We start from the raw sequence: 18,306 nt of genomic DNA, 5'->3' as shown, positions 1-18,306 counted from the left end.
TTTATTCTTTTGTTAAACTGAAGGTTTCATTTGTAACTAGTATAGGGAGGAGGGTGTCATTTTCTTTTGCTAATCCTTTTTCTCCTGGTCTTGGGAAAGTAATGGAGTCAAGGAAGTGCTAATGTTTTTTTTTTGTTTTTTTTTTTGTGACCGGTATTAGATCTAAATTTGACTCCATTTTGCTTGTTATTTTGGCCATGCCCCCTTCTAAAGTCTTTTTGTGTTCCTGTTACAATTCCGTTTCATAATAAGTTAAAGTTGCAGTTGATTTTGGTGGTTGGCAGTGTTTTTTAGTGCTGGGGCTGGGAACGAGAAGCTCCATGTGGCCTTTCCTTTCATCTTGTTATGATCCCCTAGACTAACTTTGAAACAGGGATTGTTACAGTATAAATATAAAAGCTAATTAAAAATAAATATTATAATGTTACAAAAACTATACTGGTTTTAAGGAGGGGTTTTGGACCAAGAAAACAACAAAAAAGGGGCTGTATCTTTTTCTCTAGGCACACTAAGTAATTATTATAATTTTTTTAATAATGGGAAATCACCCTTTTTTAAAAATGCCCAACAGAGGAGAGTCAGCTGGCAAAAAGAGAACATGACAGAGCTCGTGAAAAAACGAGAATCAACATTGGCTTAGCTCTCTAACAGAGTTCATTTTAAAGTGAAGGGTCATTTCATTAGGTTGTTGTAGCGCTGTGCTGGAATTTATTTCCAAGGAAGTACAGTATCAATCACTGAGTACAGCTATAGTAACGTCTAAGTCAGCTTTAGATCCTTTCAATCTAAACTGATTATATCTCTTAAGCCTAGAAGGATTTTTTAATTATGAGAAAGAACCCTAACTATCCGCAGTCACACATCATCAAAGCACAACCAAAACAATGTTATTCCGCAAAATGCATGGTTTCTTTTTTTAACCGCTAGAGGGGCAAAAGTTACATAGTGCACCTTTAATTACTCACTACCAATTACCACATACTACCAAGAAGTACAGAGTGGATTGGTATTGGCAGAAGATGGAGAGGCACTTGCTTTGATGAGGGAGAATCATCCTTAAATCAATGGAATAGATTCAGACATCAGTGTTTCCATTCACTAAATGAAATGCACAGCAATATGCTTGAGAGCATCTGATATTGCCGACTCACTCACATCCTCTCTCTCTTTTATTATTCACATAATTCTCCAAGCATCCTTCCTAATTCTATCCATTAGAATATCTACCGATCTAAAATGACTGGAGAAGCTTTTTCAACTGCAGCCTGTTGGAACATGTCTTTTCCTTTTACTGTGAAACATCTTTTCTTATCTGCAGACAATTATAAATTAAATTTCTATTTTCCGTCCTTATTTTCATCTCAATATCAAACTGCATTAACATGCATTTGTTTATGCTGATGGTTTGACGGGTGAATGAGCTGTCAGAATCAATGATTTAAGAGGGATCCGTAGATGCTTCGTATATCTGTCTCATTCCCCAAACTCAAGTGGACAGCACAGGCAAATAAAGTTAATCACACCTAAGGGTCTGGCTGTCTAGTATGTAGGACTATTATTTAGAAATGATCCCCTTACATGCACATTTCAACACAGGAGGAATTTCAGTACCTTTCCAAGACAAGGATGAACAAGGCTGTAGGTGAAGGTTTGACACATATTGGCTGTGTCAGCTGTCCAAATACACTGTCTAGAATAAGAAGCTCACTATTTCAAAACATAAATATCTTGAGGGTGTGTATTCACAATTCATCTAGTACATCATCAAGGAACTTTTAGTGCACTACACCTGCCTTTTTCAGTGTGAATAAACTACTCACACTACTACAAAATGGCATAGTATATTGCATAATATGCAAAATGGGACAAACATTGTAAAATAAAGACATGAGACCACCACCATTCTGGCAGCTCAAGTAAAGGTGCCGTCACATTTATCATTGTTCTGTACATTTCCGTGGGCGAAATCAAGTAATTTCAAAAGGAATCCTCTTTATTGTGAATTTTGCATGAGTACAACATATTTCCCAACACGGATTTCACAATGGGTTCAACAAGTTGGTCACGCGTTGACCATCAAATTGCTTTCTTACCGAATTCTGTGAGCAGCACTAAATATCGCTACACTATTAACAACAGGAAACTGTTTACTTTTTTTTGCCTGCAAAATTTCATTAATGTGATCATATCTTAAGTGATAATACAGTCAGCCAGTCATTACTGATCAATATTTTTCTATAGGCTAATGACTGTCTCGCTGTACATTATCAAACATATTTCATGGCGGCTTACAAAATGAATGATTAAATAAAACATTATCTTGAGTTTGAATTATTTGATGTAGCCTAATAAATAAATAAAAAAATGCGCGGAGAGTTCAAACGTATCATGACGAAAATGTTTGGGCCTTTCCAAACTCTGTGTTCTCTCGGGAGTTTAGTTTAGGTTTTTGGTTTACAATAATCTCTGTGGTGGACACTGCTGCAATTTGAGATTTTCATGATTTGTTCTACAACTTGAATTTCATATTCTCAAATCAAAGAGAAATCAAGATAAAATCTGTTTTAGCACTATAAACGAGGCAAGGATTAGCAGCATTCTAATCATGTCACTCCACAATCAATTGCAAGTGAACACAATCCTCAGCAAGGTTCCTACAGCTGCATATCAATAAATACAACAGTTAATTCTCACAAAGATGAAATAACCAAACCCCACGCCTATTAGATTACATAATGTAATGATCGTAGTTAAATGTCATTCAATTACGGAAGCGTGTATCTTTACATGGGTGTCTTTACATGTAGAAATTCCTTGAGGGGGTTAATTTAATGATTAACAAGATCATGCATGATATACTTACCTGACTGTTACAAAGATAAAAGCCTGTTAAATATGAACTGTCATTACAGGTAAAGAACAAAAACTGAAACTCCAAAGGGAAACTCGAGATGAATGTTAAGGTGAGAAACAACGTTTAACATTCTCAATTGATTCAGCCATTTAAAGTGTTACTTCAAGGTTACAGCAATTTTAGAACCTTTTGGACACAAAACATGAGACAGTTTGGGATTTGTTGTTGTTTTTTTGGCAGTATAAACTCTACACAGTTCCAATCAGAAGAAGACAAGCTACAAAGTTCACAAATGCGTACCACAAAATATACAGTAGACCTGGAGGGCATAAGCATACATACAGACATCCGTAAAGTAGGACACCTTTTTCAAAACAGCGATCTTCTTTCTTGCAATACCAGCTAAATTTGCAAAAACATTCAGTAGTTAAGACATGTAGCCTATATCCTCTTTAAGAAAAACATATTTTTCCTTTTACAATATAAAAAAAAAATGGTGTTCAAATATCCTGGTATGCAAATATTGACCATAACTCTAAATCACACATCGCACTGACAGAACATATGAGTACATTTTGCAAAATTATAGCAGTAAATGTGAAAAATAGCATTAAGATAAAAAGTACAATGAATTCCATGAGGAGTCTGAGACAGAGGCCTTTACAAACTGGCCATCATACTTTTTCCAGTGTTTGAGATGTTCAGAGGTGTATTAGCTCATGTTCCATGTGTCTAGTGGAAAATTAAAGCATACGGATTCATTAACACTCAACTACATACAAGGACTCAGTAGGTAAAGAAAAATAATGTTAGGCTATATCCAAACAAAACCCTTTCCCACCCTCTACCAATCTAATTTCTCCTCAGTCCCCTCTTTAACCTCATTTAATTGTACTTAACCAATCTAACAATCTAGAATCACTGTTTTGTTGGTACAGAAAAGCACTGCATGTATGTGCATATGTGTCTATGGCCTTATTGAGAAATTGTCTCTGAGTGTTGCTCTGACATGCAGAAGACTCGACTCAAAGAACAGCAGATTGTGAATCTGTTATTTGAAGCAAATAACAAGGCTCGTGGCTTTGTTAAACATTAGGGCCTGGGGAAAAAATGACAGGGTGTTCCAACAACATAGTGATTCTAGAATGTTCCAGCTGTGACATCTGAACAACAGTGTGCTATTATTACTGAGAAAGATACACAAAATACATATATATGCAAAACACAAAACCCTGGAACATCACATACGAGCTTAAAGAAATCGCTTTTTATGTTCATATTTTGGTTTAAAAAACAAAACAAAACAAAATGAAAGCTGCAATGAATATCAATATTGATAAATAACAAAAAAGATTATTACTCTGTAACAACAGTGGAAAAATTCTCTGTCCCTCAACTGTTCCTTACTCTCAGAATTGAAAGGTATAGTTCACCCAAAAATGAAATAATTGTCATCATGTACTCACCCTCATGTCATTGCAAACCTATATATATATATATATATATATATATATATATATATATATATATATATATATATATATATATATATATATATGTGTGTGTGTGTGTGTATATGTATATATATATCCCATTCATACAATGAAAATTAGTGAGATCCAGCGTGGTTCGGAGTCCACTAACTTTAATTATGGAGAGTTGAAACTCTTCAAAATATCTTCTTTTGTGTTCCATGGAAGATTGAATTCACATTTAGATTTGGAATGACATGAGGATGAGTAAATGATGACAGAATTCATTTTTGGTTGAACTATGCCTTTAACAACTAAACACAGAGCAACAACTTTTAAGTAAAAAAAAAAAAAAGGCTGAAGGTGTTTCATTTTATATGTTTCTCTAAATGTATACATATTGCCAACCTAGTGATATTAATAGCGTTGGTAAAATAAATTGAAGAAAAGTATATTGAGACAGCATGTGCATTTAGATTTGTGCTCATTAATATTTTCCAATCACTTTTTAGCACTTTAATCATTCAAAAAGAAAAGTTCAGGTGAGAATATATAAACTAATGAACGCTTAATCCCACTAGGAGCCATTTTAAAATACAAAAACCCAGAAGATAGGCCTGACCTGTCCCATTACTAACCCATGTTTAATAATTAAAGAGTTGGGTTAAAGTCTTTGAACATGTTCAAGCTTGTCGAGATAAATTCAGTGCAGTACAGAGGAAATGAGATGATTGAGTTAGTTCTGTAATTCTGAACCACTTCCACAACTCTCAGACTTGAGCTAAATGGGTCTGTGCATTCAGATATATGCTCTGAGAGAGATTCACACACACTTTCATTCTTTGTGTCACCTCTGGCTTTTGGTTTCAGCTCAAAACATAGGTGTAAGACAATAGAGTGTGGAATTTAGGACATGGTCTTAAATACGGGCAAAAACATAAATGTTTGACTATACAAAAGCCGATATGAATAACAGAGTTTTTACATTTCACCAGTGTTAAATGTACAGCCAGACAGTGTATGTAATGGCACATCCAAAAGCTTCATGCAGATCATGACCAAAACATATAGTGGTCTGTAGGGTCTACGACTTGGGATAATGGCATGTGTGCAATTCTCAATCAAAAACGTACACAGTAAGTGCAGTGTGTAATGCAAAAAGTGGCTGTACTGCACTATTCAACAACATGAACTAATCAACATTACCAGGGTGCAGCACAGTATGAAGAGCAACATCCAGTGTCCACAGTGACTTTTCTGAATTGTTTTGGGTATATGAACACTGAGCTGCATTAAGTCATGCTTTATTCTATAGAATTGTACTGCCCAGCAAATTTCTGATTGGACAAAGATTGCCTTGATTACGCAATCAGGACACAGTAGTGGCAGATTTACATTTATTGCCCCTCCCACTTCTAAACTGAAACCCACCCTCAGTTCAACATCATAGCCCAGTTCAACATCATAGCCCGTCCTACAAACCCCCCCCCCCCAAAAAAAAAACTGTACAGCAAAAACAAATTCATATTCTTTGTCCTCCATCTTCTCTCTTCTCCTCCACATATCTTTGTCCTCCATCTTCTCTCCTCTCCTCCATCAGATCACTCTTAATTCCACCACGTCATCCTCTATGTCTCTGGAGATCTTGTTCTTATTTGTCTCTTATCTTCTTCGTTTTTAACACTGTGAAAAAGGGAAAGGTTGTTAATGAACGCATGCTATTGTTATTCCACAGTGCTGAATCAAAACCAGAACCACTGTGCTAAACCTAGTCTTTGACCCCTCACCTGTTATGCATGAGGTTTGTTTAACAGACCGGCCTCTTCATTGCCTTTCTCACTGGACTTCATCTCCACCACTATATCACCTTTCACCTCCTCAGATGCCCTGCAAGGAGGAAGTACAAATAAAGAAGAGATGAGAATGAATATGTGGACATGTGGTTTGCAAGTATTGGTTATAATGGTTTACTTACACATCCTTCTTGTCCTTTTTCCCACAGCTCAGCTTGCCCTTCTTACTGAGGAAGAAGAGCAGAGCCACCAGGATGAGAAGCAGCAGAACGCACACCACCACCGCGATCACGACCGCACTCGAACCCCCCTGCTGTTTCTCCGCTGAGAAGAGCGACAGAGAAAAGAGTTGGTAAGAAGTTGATGGTTAGTGTGAAGAAGTAATACTTATGGGTGGGGGAGGAAGAGAAAGGGGGACACAGAGGGATAATGTGTGTGTTGAGGAGGGTGGGGAGGAAGTAAACCAGAACAATGACCAATTGTTCTTTTGTTGACAGTAAATGCGAGACCCATAAAGTAGTCAGTGTTAAGGTCACAGTTTGAGAAATTATATGCAAACACACACATACAGAAAAGAAGCAGGGGTTATACAGACCTGTTTTAAACATGGGGTTTCCTTCGAGCAGCATTATGGGAAAGAGAAAGTTGAGTACCATTGAACAGCACACGGAAAAAAATTAATAAAAAAAACCCCACTCCAGCATTAACCCACAAACACACACATAACGAGGCCCATCAATGAGATGAAGACGAACACACACACACACACTCTCTAAAGTGACTGCACAAGCTAAACATTTGACAGCACGCTCAAGGAAAGGACATCAGTATTAAGCGACAAACACCCCAGACACAGAGCGGAAGGAAAGAGAGGAAGGTAAAATAGAACAGAATCCTTTATTGTCCCAAATAAGGGAAAAGTTAAAGGTGCACCATCAACAAAATAGAGGACAGACATCATACAAAGATCACATACGTAATACAATATACAATATACACAGTGTTTGGAAACCATACATAATATACAGTGTAAAGAGTTGAAGAGTTAGATTATGGAGTATGTACAAGAAAGAGTCCTGAGAGGGAGAGGAGGAGCAGAGAGAGCTGGGACAAGTGTCTACCTCGGTTAGCAGCATTGGGATCTGAGCCTTTTTCTGGATCTGCACAGATGAAATAAAAGAATGAGGTTTGGAGAACAGCTAACATTTTACACATAAATCTGGGTCTGTTAAGACACAAGGTATGTTCGGAATTGTATACTAAATACTATTTATTAAAATGATTTGCATTAATGAAGAAGCCTCATGCCCAATTAAACTGCATGCTGATAGTTTGAATTGATTAAATACAGATATGACATGTCATTTCCAATAAAGTTAAATTGTTGAAATTTCAGAGGTCTACAGAATTCATCTGGATTTGTGATGTAAAAAATATCTGAGTAAATACAATACTGTTCAAAAGTTTGGGATCATTTCAAAAAAAAAAATATATATATATATATATATATATATATATATATATATATATATATAAATATATATATAAAAAAATCCTGATTTTCTCACAAATAAAATAATAAACAATGAGCAAGATTTTAATAAGCAATCTCTCTTGAGCATCAAATCAGCATATTAGAATGATTTCTGAAGGATCATGTGACACTGAAGACTGGAGTAATGATGCTTTGGCATCACAGAAATAATATTAACATTTAAAATATTTTAATCAGAAAACAGCTATTTTAAATTGTAATATTTTTTCACAACATTTCTGTTTTTACAGTATTTTTGATCAAATAAATGCAGCCTTGGTGGGCATAAGAGTCTTCTTTCAAAAACGTTTTAAAAGAATTGTACAGTCTCCAAACTTTTGATCAGTAGTGTATAAAATGGAAATTATTCTGAAGAGTATTCAAGGCCATGCAACTTGAGATTTGACAGAGCAACATTAATGCACGCTGTTTAATATTCGCGAACATGGTCTTTTTATACAGTGATGTTGCTCTTTGCCCATAATCCCACCCTCTAAAAATTATATATCAGTTCAGGATGACCAATAACATTTTCCGAAAAAGTGCAGTATACAGCCAGAGCACACTAGGTAAGATACCCACTGTGCACTTGTCCTTCACAAGTGTATTAAATGAACTAGAAGCAACATCCATGAATTTTTAGATCTTCTCGACTTAAGCAGATTCCAAAATTCTCACATTCTTACACAAAATTTGATTAAAAAAAACTTAATAATAACAGTATTCATATTTAGCTGAGATATCTGGTTGCTACAGGCTAAATTAACCAGACAACAATAAGGTCATGTGACTGTGTCCCAAAGTACTGTCTGAACTAGATAAACTAGATACTAAACTAGATAAAACTGGAAGTTTCTGTCTGATATTTACCCATTGCTGGATTACGAGTGGGGTTATTTTTAACCCAGTCATTTTTAGAGTGTAGTATTCCAATCCTAACATTGCCTCAGTTTTGAGTAGGAAGCACTAACCTGATTTGAGGGACACCTTGAAGTTCCTGCTGTTTCTTCCATGCTCATTGTATGCTTCACACATCACACCATTCGCCAGAACCGTAGCTGTGGCCTCAAGAGTGACCGTGCTGATCACCCTATTCCCCACTACTGTCACTGACTACACACAGACAAACAGACAGATGGATAACATTACAAAATACAATGAATAGAGTTTTCTCTGATCTAAAGATCAAGTTCAAACCGAATCTATTTGGAGCACACAAATGCACCTCTTTGCCTGAAGGTTTCCAGATGAATTGTGGAGAAGGATAGCCAAGAGCAGAGCAGTTGAGAGTGACCATCTCTCCCACCTTATCAACCGCACCATTCCCTGAATCATCAATCTCAGGTTCACCTTCAAAACAAAAGCATGTGTTTATTATAAGTCGCCAATCTTTGAGTTCATTTGCTTTAAGCCTGTCTTTGAGTTGTAAATTCCTTGATATGTTTGTCAGCCGTTCAAAGAGGCATTCAAAACTTCCACATGTTCATCCTAACAAATCTACTTTTCATCTAATACATCCAAATGTTTGGGTGAGGACGCTAAACACGTCATCTCTTTTAATAGCGCAAAAAAAGCTGTTTGGACAGGAGATATCAAGAAACTAAAAAATAATATCTAGTCTAAATAAATAGAATAATGTACATTAATGTGTTTATTCTTTTTGACAGTTGTTTTTTTTTATGATTATGAAGACAAATTAGGATACCATGGCAAACCAAATTATATAAAACCGATGAAACCACAAAACCTGGCATGGAGGTTTGTATATAATTATGACATATTTGGCTGCTATTTTTATTGTATATAATTAAGATAAAACCATGTGACTGTGATGTTGTTTCTGCAACAGCTTCAGCTCTCTTACACACGAGTGAGCGATTCCAGACACAGCAACGGAGTCGACAACCAGAGTCAATTACTGTGCTGGAGTCGACTCCGACACTAGGGCTATTAAGAGTCAAGGAATCGACTCTTTTGGAGTCGACTACCAAACGCTATCCATATGGCTCTGAAAACAATGGCGGCATCCTACACAGTAGCCATGACATCATATTCCATGTGCTAGGTAACAGTGGAGAATTTATGGACCACACTAAATTCCTCACCATCCTTTCGTGGAAACCAGGAAGGTGTGAACTACACCCATGAATAAATGCCATGAAGACGTAAAGAACAAAACCAGGAAATCAACTGTAGAATGAAAGTTTTCCTGATTGCACAGATAAGATAGATGGCACACTGCCTAGTGTTACTGTATATGTCACATACTGCAGGACGACAAAGTGTTTAACTCATGTTAGAGTTTTATTATAGGAATTAGTTCAACAGTAACTGCTCGTACTGTTAAGTGGCCGTGGAAATATATCTCCCATTCATTTTCACCACAGGCATTTCAGGAAGTTGCCTTGAACCAAATTAAAGTGCACCGAGCAAAAAGGTCTATATGAGGATCAGAAAACGGATGAGTTTTTTTCTTCTAACACAACTCTACTGCTTTAATGCAACTTTCCATATTATCTAGCTAAGCAAGTTTGGACTCTTTAAACATTCAGGAATTCTTATCAGAATAAAAGTATTTACAAGAATGCAAATGAGCAGCTTAATTAAAGTCTGGGAAATTTGTTACTTTCTTTACACCCTGAGTTCTGGGTGTAAAAATTGAATTTGTATAGCGGAAGCAAATTGTAATGGATCATAATTAGCTGTAAATGTGAATGTTGACAATGCCATTTAGTTTGTAAGCATTTTGTTTACTGCCTGAAAACCTGAATCATTTAGCTGGTTTATGAAAAGACAAACATTTCCCATTATCCTTCATGGCAGCACAAGAATGATAAAACACACAGATCAGCGTCAATTACACACCTAATGTGCTTTCTTTACTCTTCATTAGGGAGCATTAGCGGCAAATGGCTTCTTGACATTTTGGTGGGCGGGGATAAATATGAAATAATTTGTTCCCATTTTCCATTGACAACATATGAGCCATTGTAGTTTTGTCTTTAAATGTTTCATAATTCTTTTTCATTTAATTTTTGATAAGGAGATTTTGAATGGTGTTTTACCTACTATTGAGCTCGACTGGTCAGCCATGACACTGGCCTGACCAACATTTTAATGTTCTTACAATCGCTGCAAGTTACTCTAGATTAAACATAGCATTTTCAAACAAACACGCTTTCCTTCTGACATTGAACTCCTACCTGCATCTAAACAATGTTCACACAACGGAAACCAGCTGGTATAACAAGCATCAACTGTTTGTTGACAACTCATGTTCTATCTCTGCAATACAACCTGCTTTGTCATTGATGACAGCTTATATTGACACTTTGCACTGATCAACCACAATAAAGCTGTATGTGTCCGTGTATGCACTTAGTACCTCTGACGTTAAGGGTGACATTGGCTTGTTTTTGGAGACCTGGCACTGAAGGTACAGCTCCGACACATATATACACACCAGCATGAGCCAGAGTCACGACCTGTATAGTCAACGCCCCCGAGTTCAACAACATCTTTGAGTCCTATGAAATACAGTGAGATGAAATGAGATGTTGATTCAAATGAGATATAGTATAACCCACTATTTCTATTAGCCAAAAAGTGTACATCCATACAATATGAACAAGATTTTTTTTTTTTTTTTTTTTTTTACCTTATGTCATTCCAAACCCACAAGACTTTATTTTGATGGTCCCTTTTACACATTCTGTTGACTACAAGTGACATTGCACCACATGTCTACTAACTCTCATTATGTGTTAGTAGAGTATTAGTAGACTGGTAGGGTTAGGGTTAGAATAAGTTGGCAACTTGCAAAGTTACTTATTCAGTAGAATGTCTGTTGGAGGACCAACACAATAAAGTGTTAGCAGATACTAAGCAGACAGTCTACTAATACTTCAATGAGAGTTAGTTGACATGTAGTTGAAAAGTTACTTATAGAATGTCTGTTGGAGGACCATCACAGTAAAGAGTTAGCAGATATTAAGCAGACATTCAACTAATACTCTAATGAGAGTTAGTTGACACATAGGTGCAACATTGCTTATAGTGAACAGAATGTACAAAGGGGACCTTCAAAATAAAGTGTTACAGACTTTGATTCTTCTTTGAAAGAAAAATTAAGATATTTTTAATGAAATCAGAGGTTTCTGTCCCTCCACTGAAAGTCCAGGTGTCTTAAAATTGAATATGCGATCGCTTTCTATACGACCTTTCGTGTTTACCATATGTGATGCATATGTGTGTTTTTATATGCGAATAAAAGCTTAAAAATAAATCTGTTCATTATATAAAGCAAAAGTTTCTCTCCACAAGACTTGGATTAATACCTTGATTAACTTTTTGGATCTTTTATGTTTAGGTTACCTGTACTTTCAATGGAGGGCCAAAAACATCTCATGTTTCATTAAAACTATTTTCATTTGTGTTTCAAAGATTTAACAAACTCTTAAGGGTTTGGACCAATATGAAGGGTAGCAAATGATCAAAGTGAGGTACAACAACTGGAGAGGGGATGGAAGCTTGTTGAAGTTTATACTTGCCTTTATCCAATGCACGGTGTAGGCATCAGATGACTTGGTCTTACACTGAAGCTCCACAGTATCTCCTTTAGAAACAATCAAGGGGCTTTCGGGAGTCACTTCCACAGGGTCAATGTCTGACAGAGCGACACAAGAATGAATGTAGCTATGAGGTGATGGAAAATTCAACTAAACGTGAACTTAGCAACTGATCCTTTTTTAAGCCCCACCCTCAAACATTACTGACAAACCTTAACAACTGCCATTTGCCATTTTCTCAGACAAGCTTTTGCTCTTTTCTAATGTATCTAATATAGAGAGGATCTGGGTGTTTCAGAATCAGAATAGCTCCAAAACATCTGTGCTTGGAAAGTTAAACACTCGTTATCCAAAGATTTTGTAAAAAGATATTGTATTGTCATGGATGAAAAACAAAAATGTATTTGTGTTGATAGCAACTAAAGTGTTCACAGCAGCAGAATGAATGTGTTGTATAAACATTAGGAACAGTTGTGTTCCCTTGTAATCACTTTCAAATTATGCTCTTTTCAGTTTATGTTGAGAAGCAGTGATGTTATTGTAAACTTAATCTAAAGTTATTAAAAATGTATTTTCATTAATTAAAATAAAGCTGAAACAAAATAAAATAAATATAAGATGAAAAAATAACAAATGAAAAATAGAAACAGAAATGTTACTTTGGCAAGTGAATTGAAATAAGTTTAAGTTCAAGTACTAAAATTACTTAAACTAGAACTGAAATCAAATTAAAGCAAAATCGAATTATATACAAATTGAAAAGCACTTAACAAAATTACAAAAACTTAAGCTAAAAAAAAACCCCTCTAATAGTAGCCTATATAAAATAATACAAAAATAACAACAAACATAAAGAAAAATAATAATGAGAAGCGTTTGCCTTGATTGCCATGACAGTTTTAAATGAACTTAGTGTGTAATTTTACATATAAAATGTCACGATTCATTCCAGACCATGTAAGAATAATATCCAGCCGATTTTTAACACATCATAAGCACATTTTACTGATAATCACACTATTCTTGGAAATCTCTTTTTTACGGTTCTGTAAATCTTGTCTGAATTAGCGATGGTAATGAAGAATGTTTAACAAAGAATCAGTTATGCATGTCATTTAATAACTTGCCCACATTTGTATTTATTATAGAGTTTGGAATACTTACAGTGCACGTTTAAGCGTAGAGTTTTGATAAGTTCGACATCATCTAAGGCATCAAAGTCATTAGCGTCACACTGATAGATTCCACTATCCTTTCGAGTGACACTCTTCATATGTAATGTGCCATGCTGTCCTTTCAGTTGTGAGCCCTTACAAGTGAGAGTAAATACGGGAGTGAAAATAATATACTAGATCATTTGGCTGTGATTTACATATTACTTGGCCTCTCACCTGAATTTTAGCAAATTCAAACTCTGGCTGAGGGTTTCCATCGGTCTCACACACCATCTCCACATCATCCCCCTCTTTGATTGGCCCCCGATTCTTCACTTTGAAGTAAACATTTTCTGTCGAATCTGATTGGAGGAGAGCACAGGATGAGGAGTTTGAGACGTATAGTTGACGCATGAGGCACGGGTTAATGTTTCTTTGTAAGTGTGTGTGTGTCTGACTCACAGAGCAATGAGAGGTTGAATTTATCAGAGTTCTCGTGTAGGGTTTTGTTTTCAGGCATGACGTATTCCACCGTGCAGTGGAAGACAGATTTAGCATCGGCTTTAACCGGCTGCATGTACAGCGTGCTGGTGATGGTGAACAGGCCTGAGGCTTCCTTCACCGAACTAAGTATCATATAAGTTTCTGAGAAAAAGAGAGGAACAAGATTAAATTTACAGTAAGAGATCTAAAAGTGTGGGAGGAGTCGCAGAATGCGAATTTAACAGATACATTATGTATATATTCTGAAAGGTATTTAATATAATATATTACTGCTCACAAGTTTAGGGTCGGTAATTTTTTTATGTTTTGGAAAGAAGTCTCTTATGCTCACCAAGGCTGACATTAATTTGATAAAAATACAGTATAAACAGTAAAATTGTTAAATAATATTACAATTGATCTATTTATCTAATATTTAATCTAATCTAATCTAATCTATAATCTAATATTTATTTAATATTATCAATTTTTCTATTTGAAAAATGTCATTTTCAGCATCATTACTCCAGTCATGAGTTGCATGATCCTTCAAAAATAATTCTAATGTGCTGATTTGGAGCTCAAGAAACATTTTTAATTTTCAACAATTCATTTTTTGTTACAACGTAATTGTTTTTGTTGTCACTTTTGATCAATTTAATGCATCTTAGCTGAATAAAAGTTTGTTTGTTTTTTAAACAAATGGCCCCAAACTTTTGAACGGTAGTGAATATAAGTCCCCCATTTGAATCCTACATGTTTGGACCCCACTATGATTCCAGTAATTCTGCAATGGGTGGGAAAGAACATTTAAAGGACTTTAAAGAGCTGACTTATTCTGACCACTTTTCAGATTATGCACTTACTTTCCTTTTGGCTCTTTTCATCAGGCAGCGGATTGTCGTCTTTAAACCAGATAATACGAGGTTGAGGGTAAGCATTCCTGCTGGTGCACTTGCCCACCTAAACAAACATACCACACAGAAATTTGACATGCTAGATGTTTTTATAAGATTTTTGACAAGCTTTTCATTAAGTCATTGTAAGGCTGCACAAGTGAAATATACATTTCAAGACTCATAGCTATCATATATAGCTAAAAACATCTACACAAGATTTACCTCAGAGGAGGAAGTAGTGTCATGACTGACAGTGATGGCCTGATTATTGTCTGTTATCACTGGTTTCTCTGGAGCAACTGTGAGAGGAAAAGGGAAGATCATTTTCATTAATAACTTAAATCAAGTCTGAGATATGGTTTCCTAAACCAATTACATGCAAATGGCCACTGCAATTGGCCATATAAATACCAACACATTGAGGGGGAACTCAATGAAAGAATCATGACAGCTGATAACTGGCTCTTTAAAATGTGCGCTAAACCATATATACCCAGGATGCCCATTTATAATTTTCTTCTTCAACTTTTTATCATTATTTTAATGAATAACTGCTGCCATGATCAAAAGAAATATACACAAACATCTCTTTTTTCTAAATAAAATTCAGTTTACCACCTGCTTTCTATGGGCGGTAATACCGTAACGTTAAATGTGTCAGTCAAATTGTGCTGAGTTTTGTGAATATGGCACAATATAACGAGCCTAATTTGCATGCATAGGCGCGATAGTGTCGAAAAGAATGACATTCACTCAGTTTAAAATGGTTTTGCCAGGTATAACTGGATTGGAGATAGTTGGTGAATAAGAATAAGGTTTTTGCACTTAAATACCTTGTGCAAAAACTTTTGTGAATTTGCTGCTTAATTTTGCCCATGGAAACATGAAAAATTAGCTAAATATGTTAAAAAGCAAACATTAAGATGCATTAACATTATGACACTTCCAGCTCCATTTCCAAATTACGCTGCAGCCACTCCCCAACCCACCAATTCACACGCAAGGTCATCATATCACTGCTCCCAGCTGTCATCTGGTTCAAAAATAAACTGAATCATTTTTAATAACATTAAGAGTCGTGCCATTCTTTCCAGAGCACTTAGTTTCGGTCGGTCTCTCAGTCACCAAAGCATCGCCCTCATGTCTTAATCTTTCTCAAAAATATTTTAAAAAGACACTTAAAATAAAGACCCAGCACAGAGAACATGTGTGAGTTTGCATGTCTCTTTCTCTCTCTACATAAGGACATGTCCCTCTGGTGCAGCCATTAGCCATGAAGCAGGCAGCAGCATTCGTCTCCTGGGAGGAGATGCCATTGTTTTCCAGTCCCACTGCTCTCATTCACAATTATTACAGCCATTACTGCCTCTCTCGCTCCATGCAGTCTGGGACCGAAAATGAACAAAGAGTCTGTTCTGCTGTTTTCTCTGATCTGTGTCTGATCACACACACACACACACACACACACACACACACAATACTACGCAGCCTACGCCCTCCTACACACAAACAATTGTCTAGTTTTTCATAAAGTGACCCTATCACACAGAGCTGGGGGAGGGTCTCTAAAGAAATAATGAATTGCTGAGCAGGGGGCTGAAAGTTCAATACCATCTAATGCAGGCCAATTAGAGACGCAAAATAATAATAATATAAAAAATCTATAAACCGTGATAAATTAAATATACCATAAATTGTGATAAATATGCCATGTACCCTGACTGAGGTCTATAATATATAATATACATACAGTGTTACACCACCTTTTACAGTAAACTCAAAGTTCATTCTATGGGTGCCATCTCAGTGATTAAATATAAATACAATTTCTTACGCACTTTTTTCAGTATAATATCTAAACATTCATCTAACCATTTGAGAAGATTTATTTGTTAATCATATAAAATTTTTTACATACATTTTAATATAATAAACAATTCAATCTAGTCAATATTTTGTTTTTCAGAAACCGTGAAATCCAATCAGAATTCTTTTAAGAATGGAAAGTTCAAAATAACAGCATTCATTTTAAATTGAATTTTTTTTTTTTTTTTTTTTTTTTTTTTTTACAATTTAACATTTTAATGCATCTTTGTTGAATAAAAGTATTCAAAACTTTTGAATAGTAGCATATTAAACATTTTTCTTGTTCTTGTCAAGACAGTGTATCTTGTTGTTTTACGATTGTTTCAATATTTTTACAGGAAAACGAGATGATCTTTTTACTGTGAATTTTACAGATGTCAAATTCTGACAGTTGCAGTTCTGACAAAAAAGTCTGTTTATTCTAACATCTATTTTAGTTTATGTATTATTTGGCACACAAGAAACATGATTATAATATCTAGCTCTACATCTTACATTTGTGCTAGTCAGCCAATCATGAAGACTCTACAGAAAACACACCTCATCCCATCACTGATTAGATGTTTCTCCCTTAATTGTGTTTTCTCAGTATAAGATCTCCCAGCATTTCTGCGATCAGCGAGGCAAGGACAAGCAGCTCTTGCCTTAGGTCAGTGGTCATTAACACAGTGCTCAATGCACATAGAGCTTTTTGGCTCTCATAATTCTTAAAATGACATCCATCAAACATGACAAGTGCAATCACTCTATTAATCAATAGTGTCAAATGCAATCTGTACGGCCATAATTGACCCCGGGCCAACTCAAAACAACACCCAAGACTAATGAATAGGGGTAAAAATGGCTGGCCATATGTCCCATTGAGTTTATGGAAATTGTGAGAGGAGTGGATACAAGCACTCAAACCAAGTATAGGCTAAGCTAATAAAGACGTAAGAAATATGACATGCATTCATTTTCAGTCAGACTTACAGAAAACCTTGACCTCGGTCTTAGCTTCAGACACCCCAAAAGGCCCTGCGGTCACTTGGCAGTAGAAGCTTCTCTCATCTTCCACCATGACTGGGGAGACGGAGAGGGACAAGTCCTCTCCCATGTTTAAGCGTTCTGTCAACGGTGTGCCAGCGTCAACACCAAAACCTTGCGGAGACTTGTAAGCGATTTGCTTTCTTGCATTTGCGACTTCCTGAGGATGATGGAAACACAAATTCATCAATGCAGTACAGAATTTGGTCATTAGGAGTCTTTAACTACTATGTACTTACATCAAAAAATAAATAATTGTACAATGTACTTACTTATTGTTTGTATGTTGTATTGCAAATTACTTTTGTTGTTGAGGTGGGTTAAGGGGTAAGGTTAAAGACGGGTTTGGTGGTATGGTTAGGTTTAAGGGTGGGTTAAGGGGTAAGGAAAGGGTCAACAGTGTAATTATAGATTACATTTATACATTTAAAATGGTTTATTTTATAAATATGATTTTTTTTTATAAAAAAAACAAACAAAAAAATTATTACAGCTGAAATTACATTAACTTTTTTTTAAGTACAATGTACAGTATGTGCACAGTAAGTGCATTGTATCAAATGATTCATTTAAATGCTAGTACATAGTAGTTAAAGACACTTAATATAAAGTGGGACCCAGCATTTTACATGATCCGTATATAAAATAAGAAAAGCA

The 18,306-nt window shown here is 35.7% G+C and overlaps 1 protein-coding gene across 1 annotated transcript in view; it reads right to left on the bottom strand.

The window, feature by feature from the left end:
• Positions 1–3,065: 3,065 nt before the first annotated feature.
• The window catches only part of bcam (basal cell adhesion molecule (Lutheran blood group)), a 51,369-nt gene continuing 36,128 nt past the window's right edge, over positions 3,066–18,306 (bottom strand). The window contains exons 3-16 of the mRNA XM_082151004.1: positions 17,596–17,809; positions 14,980–15,056; positions 14,725–14,821; positions 13,838–14,020; positions 13,613–13,737; positions 13,386–13,530; positions 12,204–12,319; positions 11,039–11,180; positions 8,879–9,003; positions 8,625–8,766; positions 7,241–7,279; positions 6,302–6,443; positions 6,114–6,213; positions 3,066–6,009 (exon numbers count right to left, since the gene is read on the bottom strand). Of these exons, the coding sequence (XP_082007130.1) occupies positions 6,117–6,213; positions 6,302–6,443; positions 7,241–7,279; positions 8,625–8,766; positions 8,879–9,003; positions 11,039–11,180; positions 12,204–12,319; positions 13,386–13,530; positions 13,613–13,737; positions 13,838–14,020; positions 14,725–14,821; positions 14,980–15,056; positions 17,596–17,809 (1,644 nt within the window). The 3' untranslated portion in view covers positions 3,066–6,009; positions 6,114–6,116. The remainder of the gene's footprint in view (positions 6,010–6,113; positions 6,214–6,301; positions 6,444–7,240; positions 7,280–8,624; positions 8,767–8,878; positions 9,004–11,038; positions 11,181–12,203; positions 12,320–13,385; positions 13,531–13,612; positions 13,738–13,837; positions 14,021–14,724; positions 14,822–14,979; positions 15,057–17,595; positions 17,810–18,306) is intronic.

Source organism: Leuciscus leuciscus, assembly GCF_965113295.1.
Source record: "Leuciscus leuciscus genome assembly, chromosome: 20".
NCBI lineage: Eukaryota > Metazoa > Chordata > Actinopteri > Cypriniformes > Leuciscidae > Leuciscus > Leuciscus leuciscus.
Note: the sequence above shows the minus strand (reverse complement) of the source record. Positions and strands in the feature narration are given on the sequence as shown.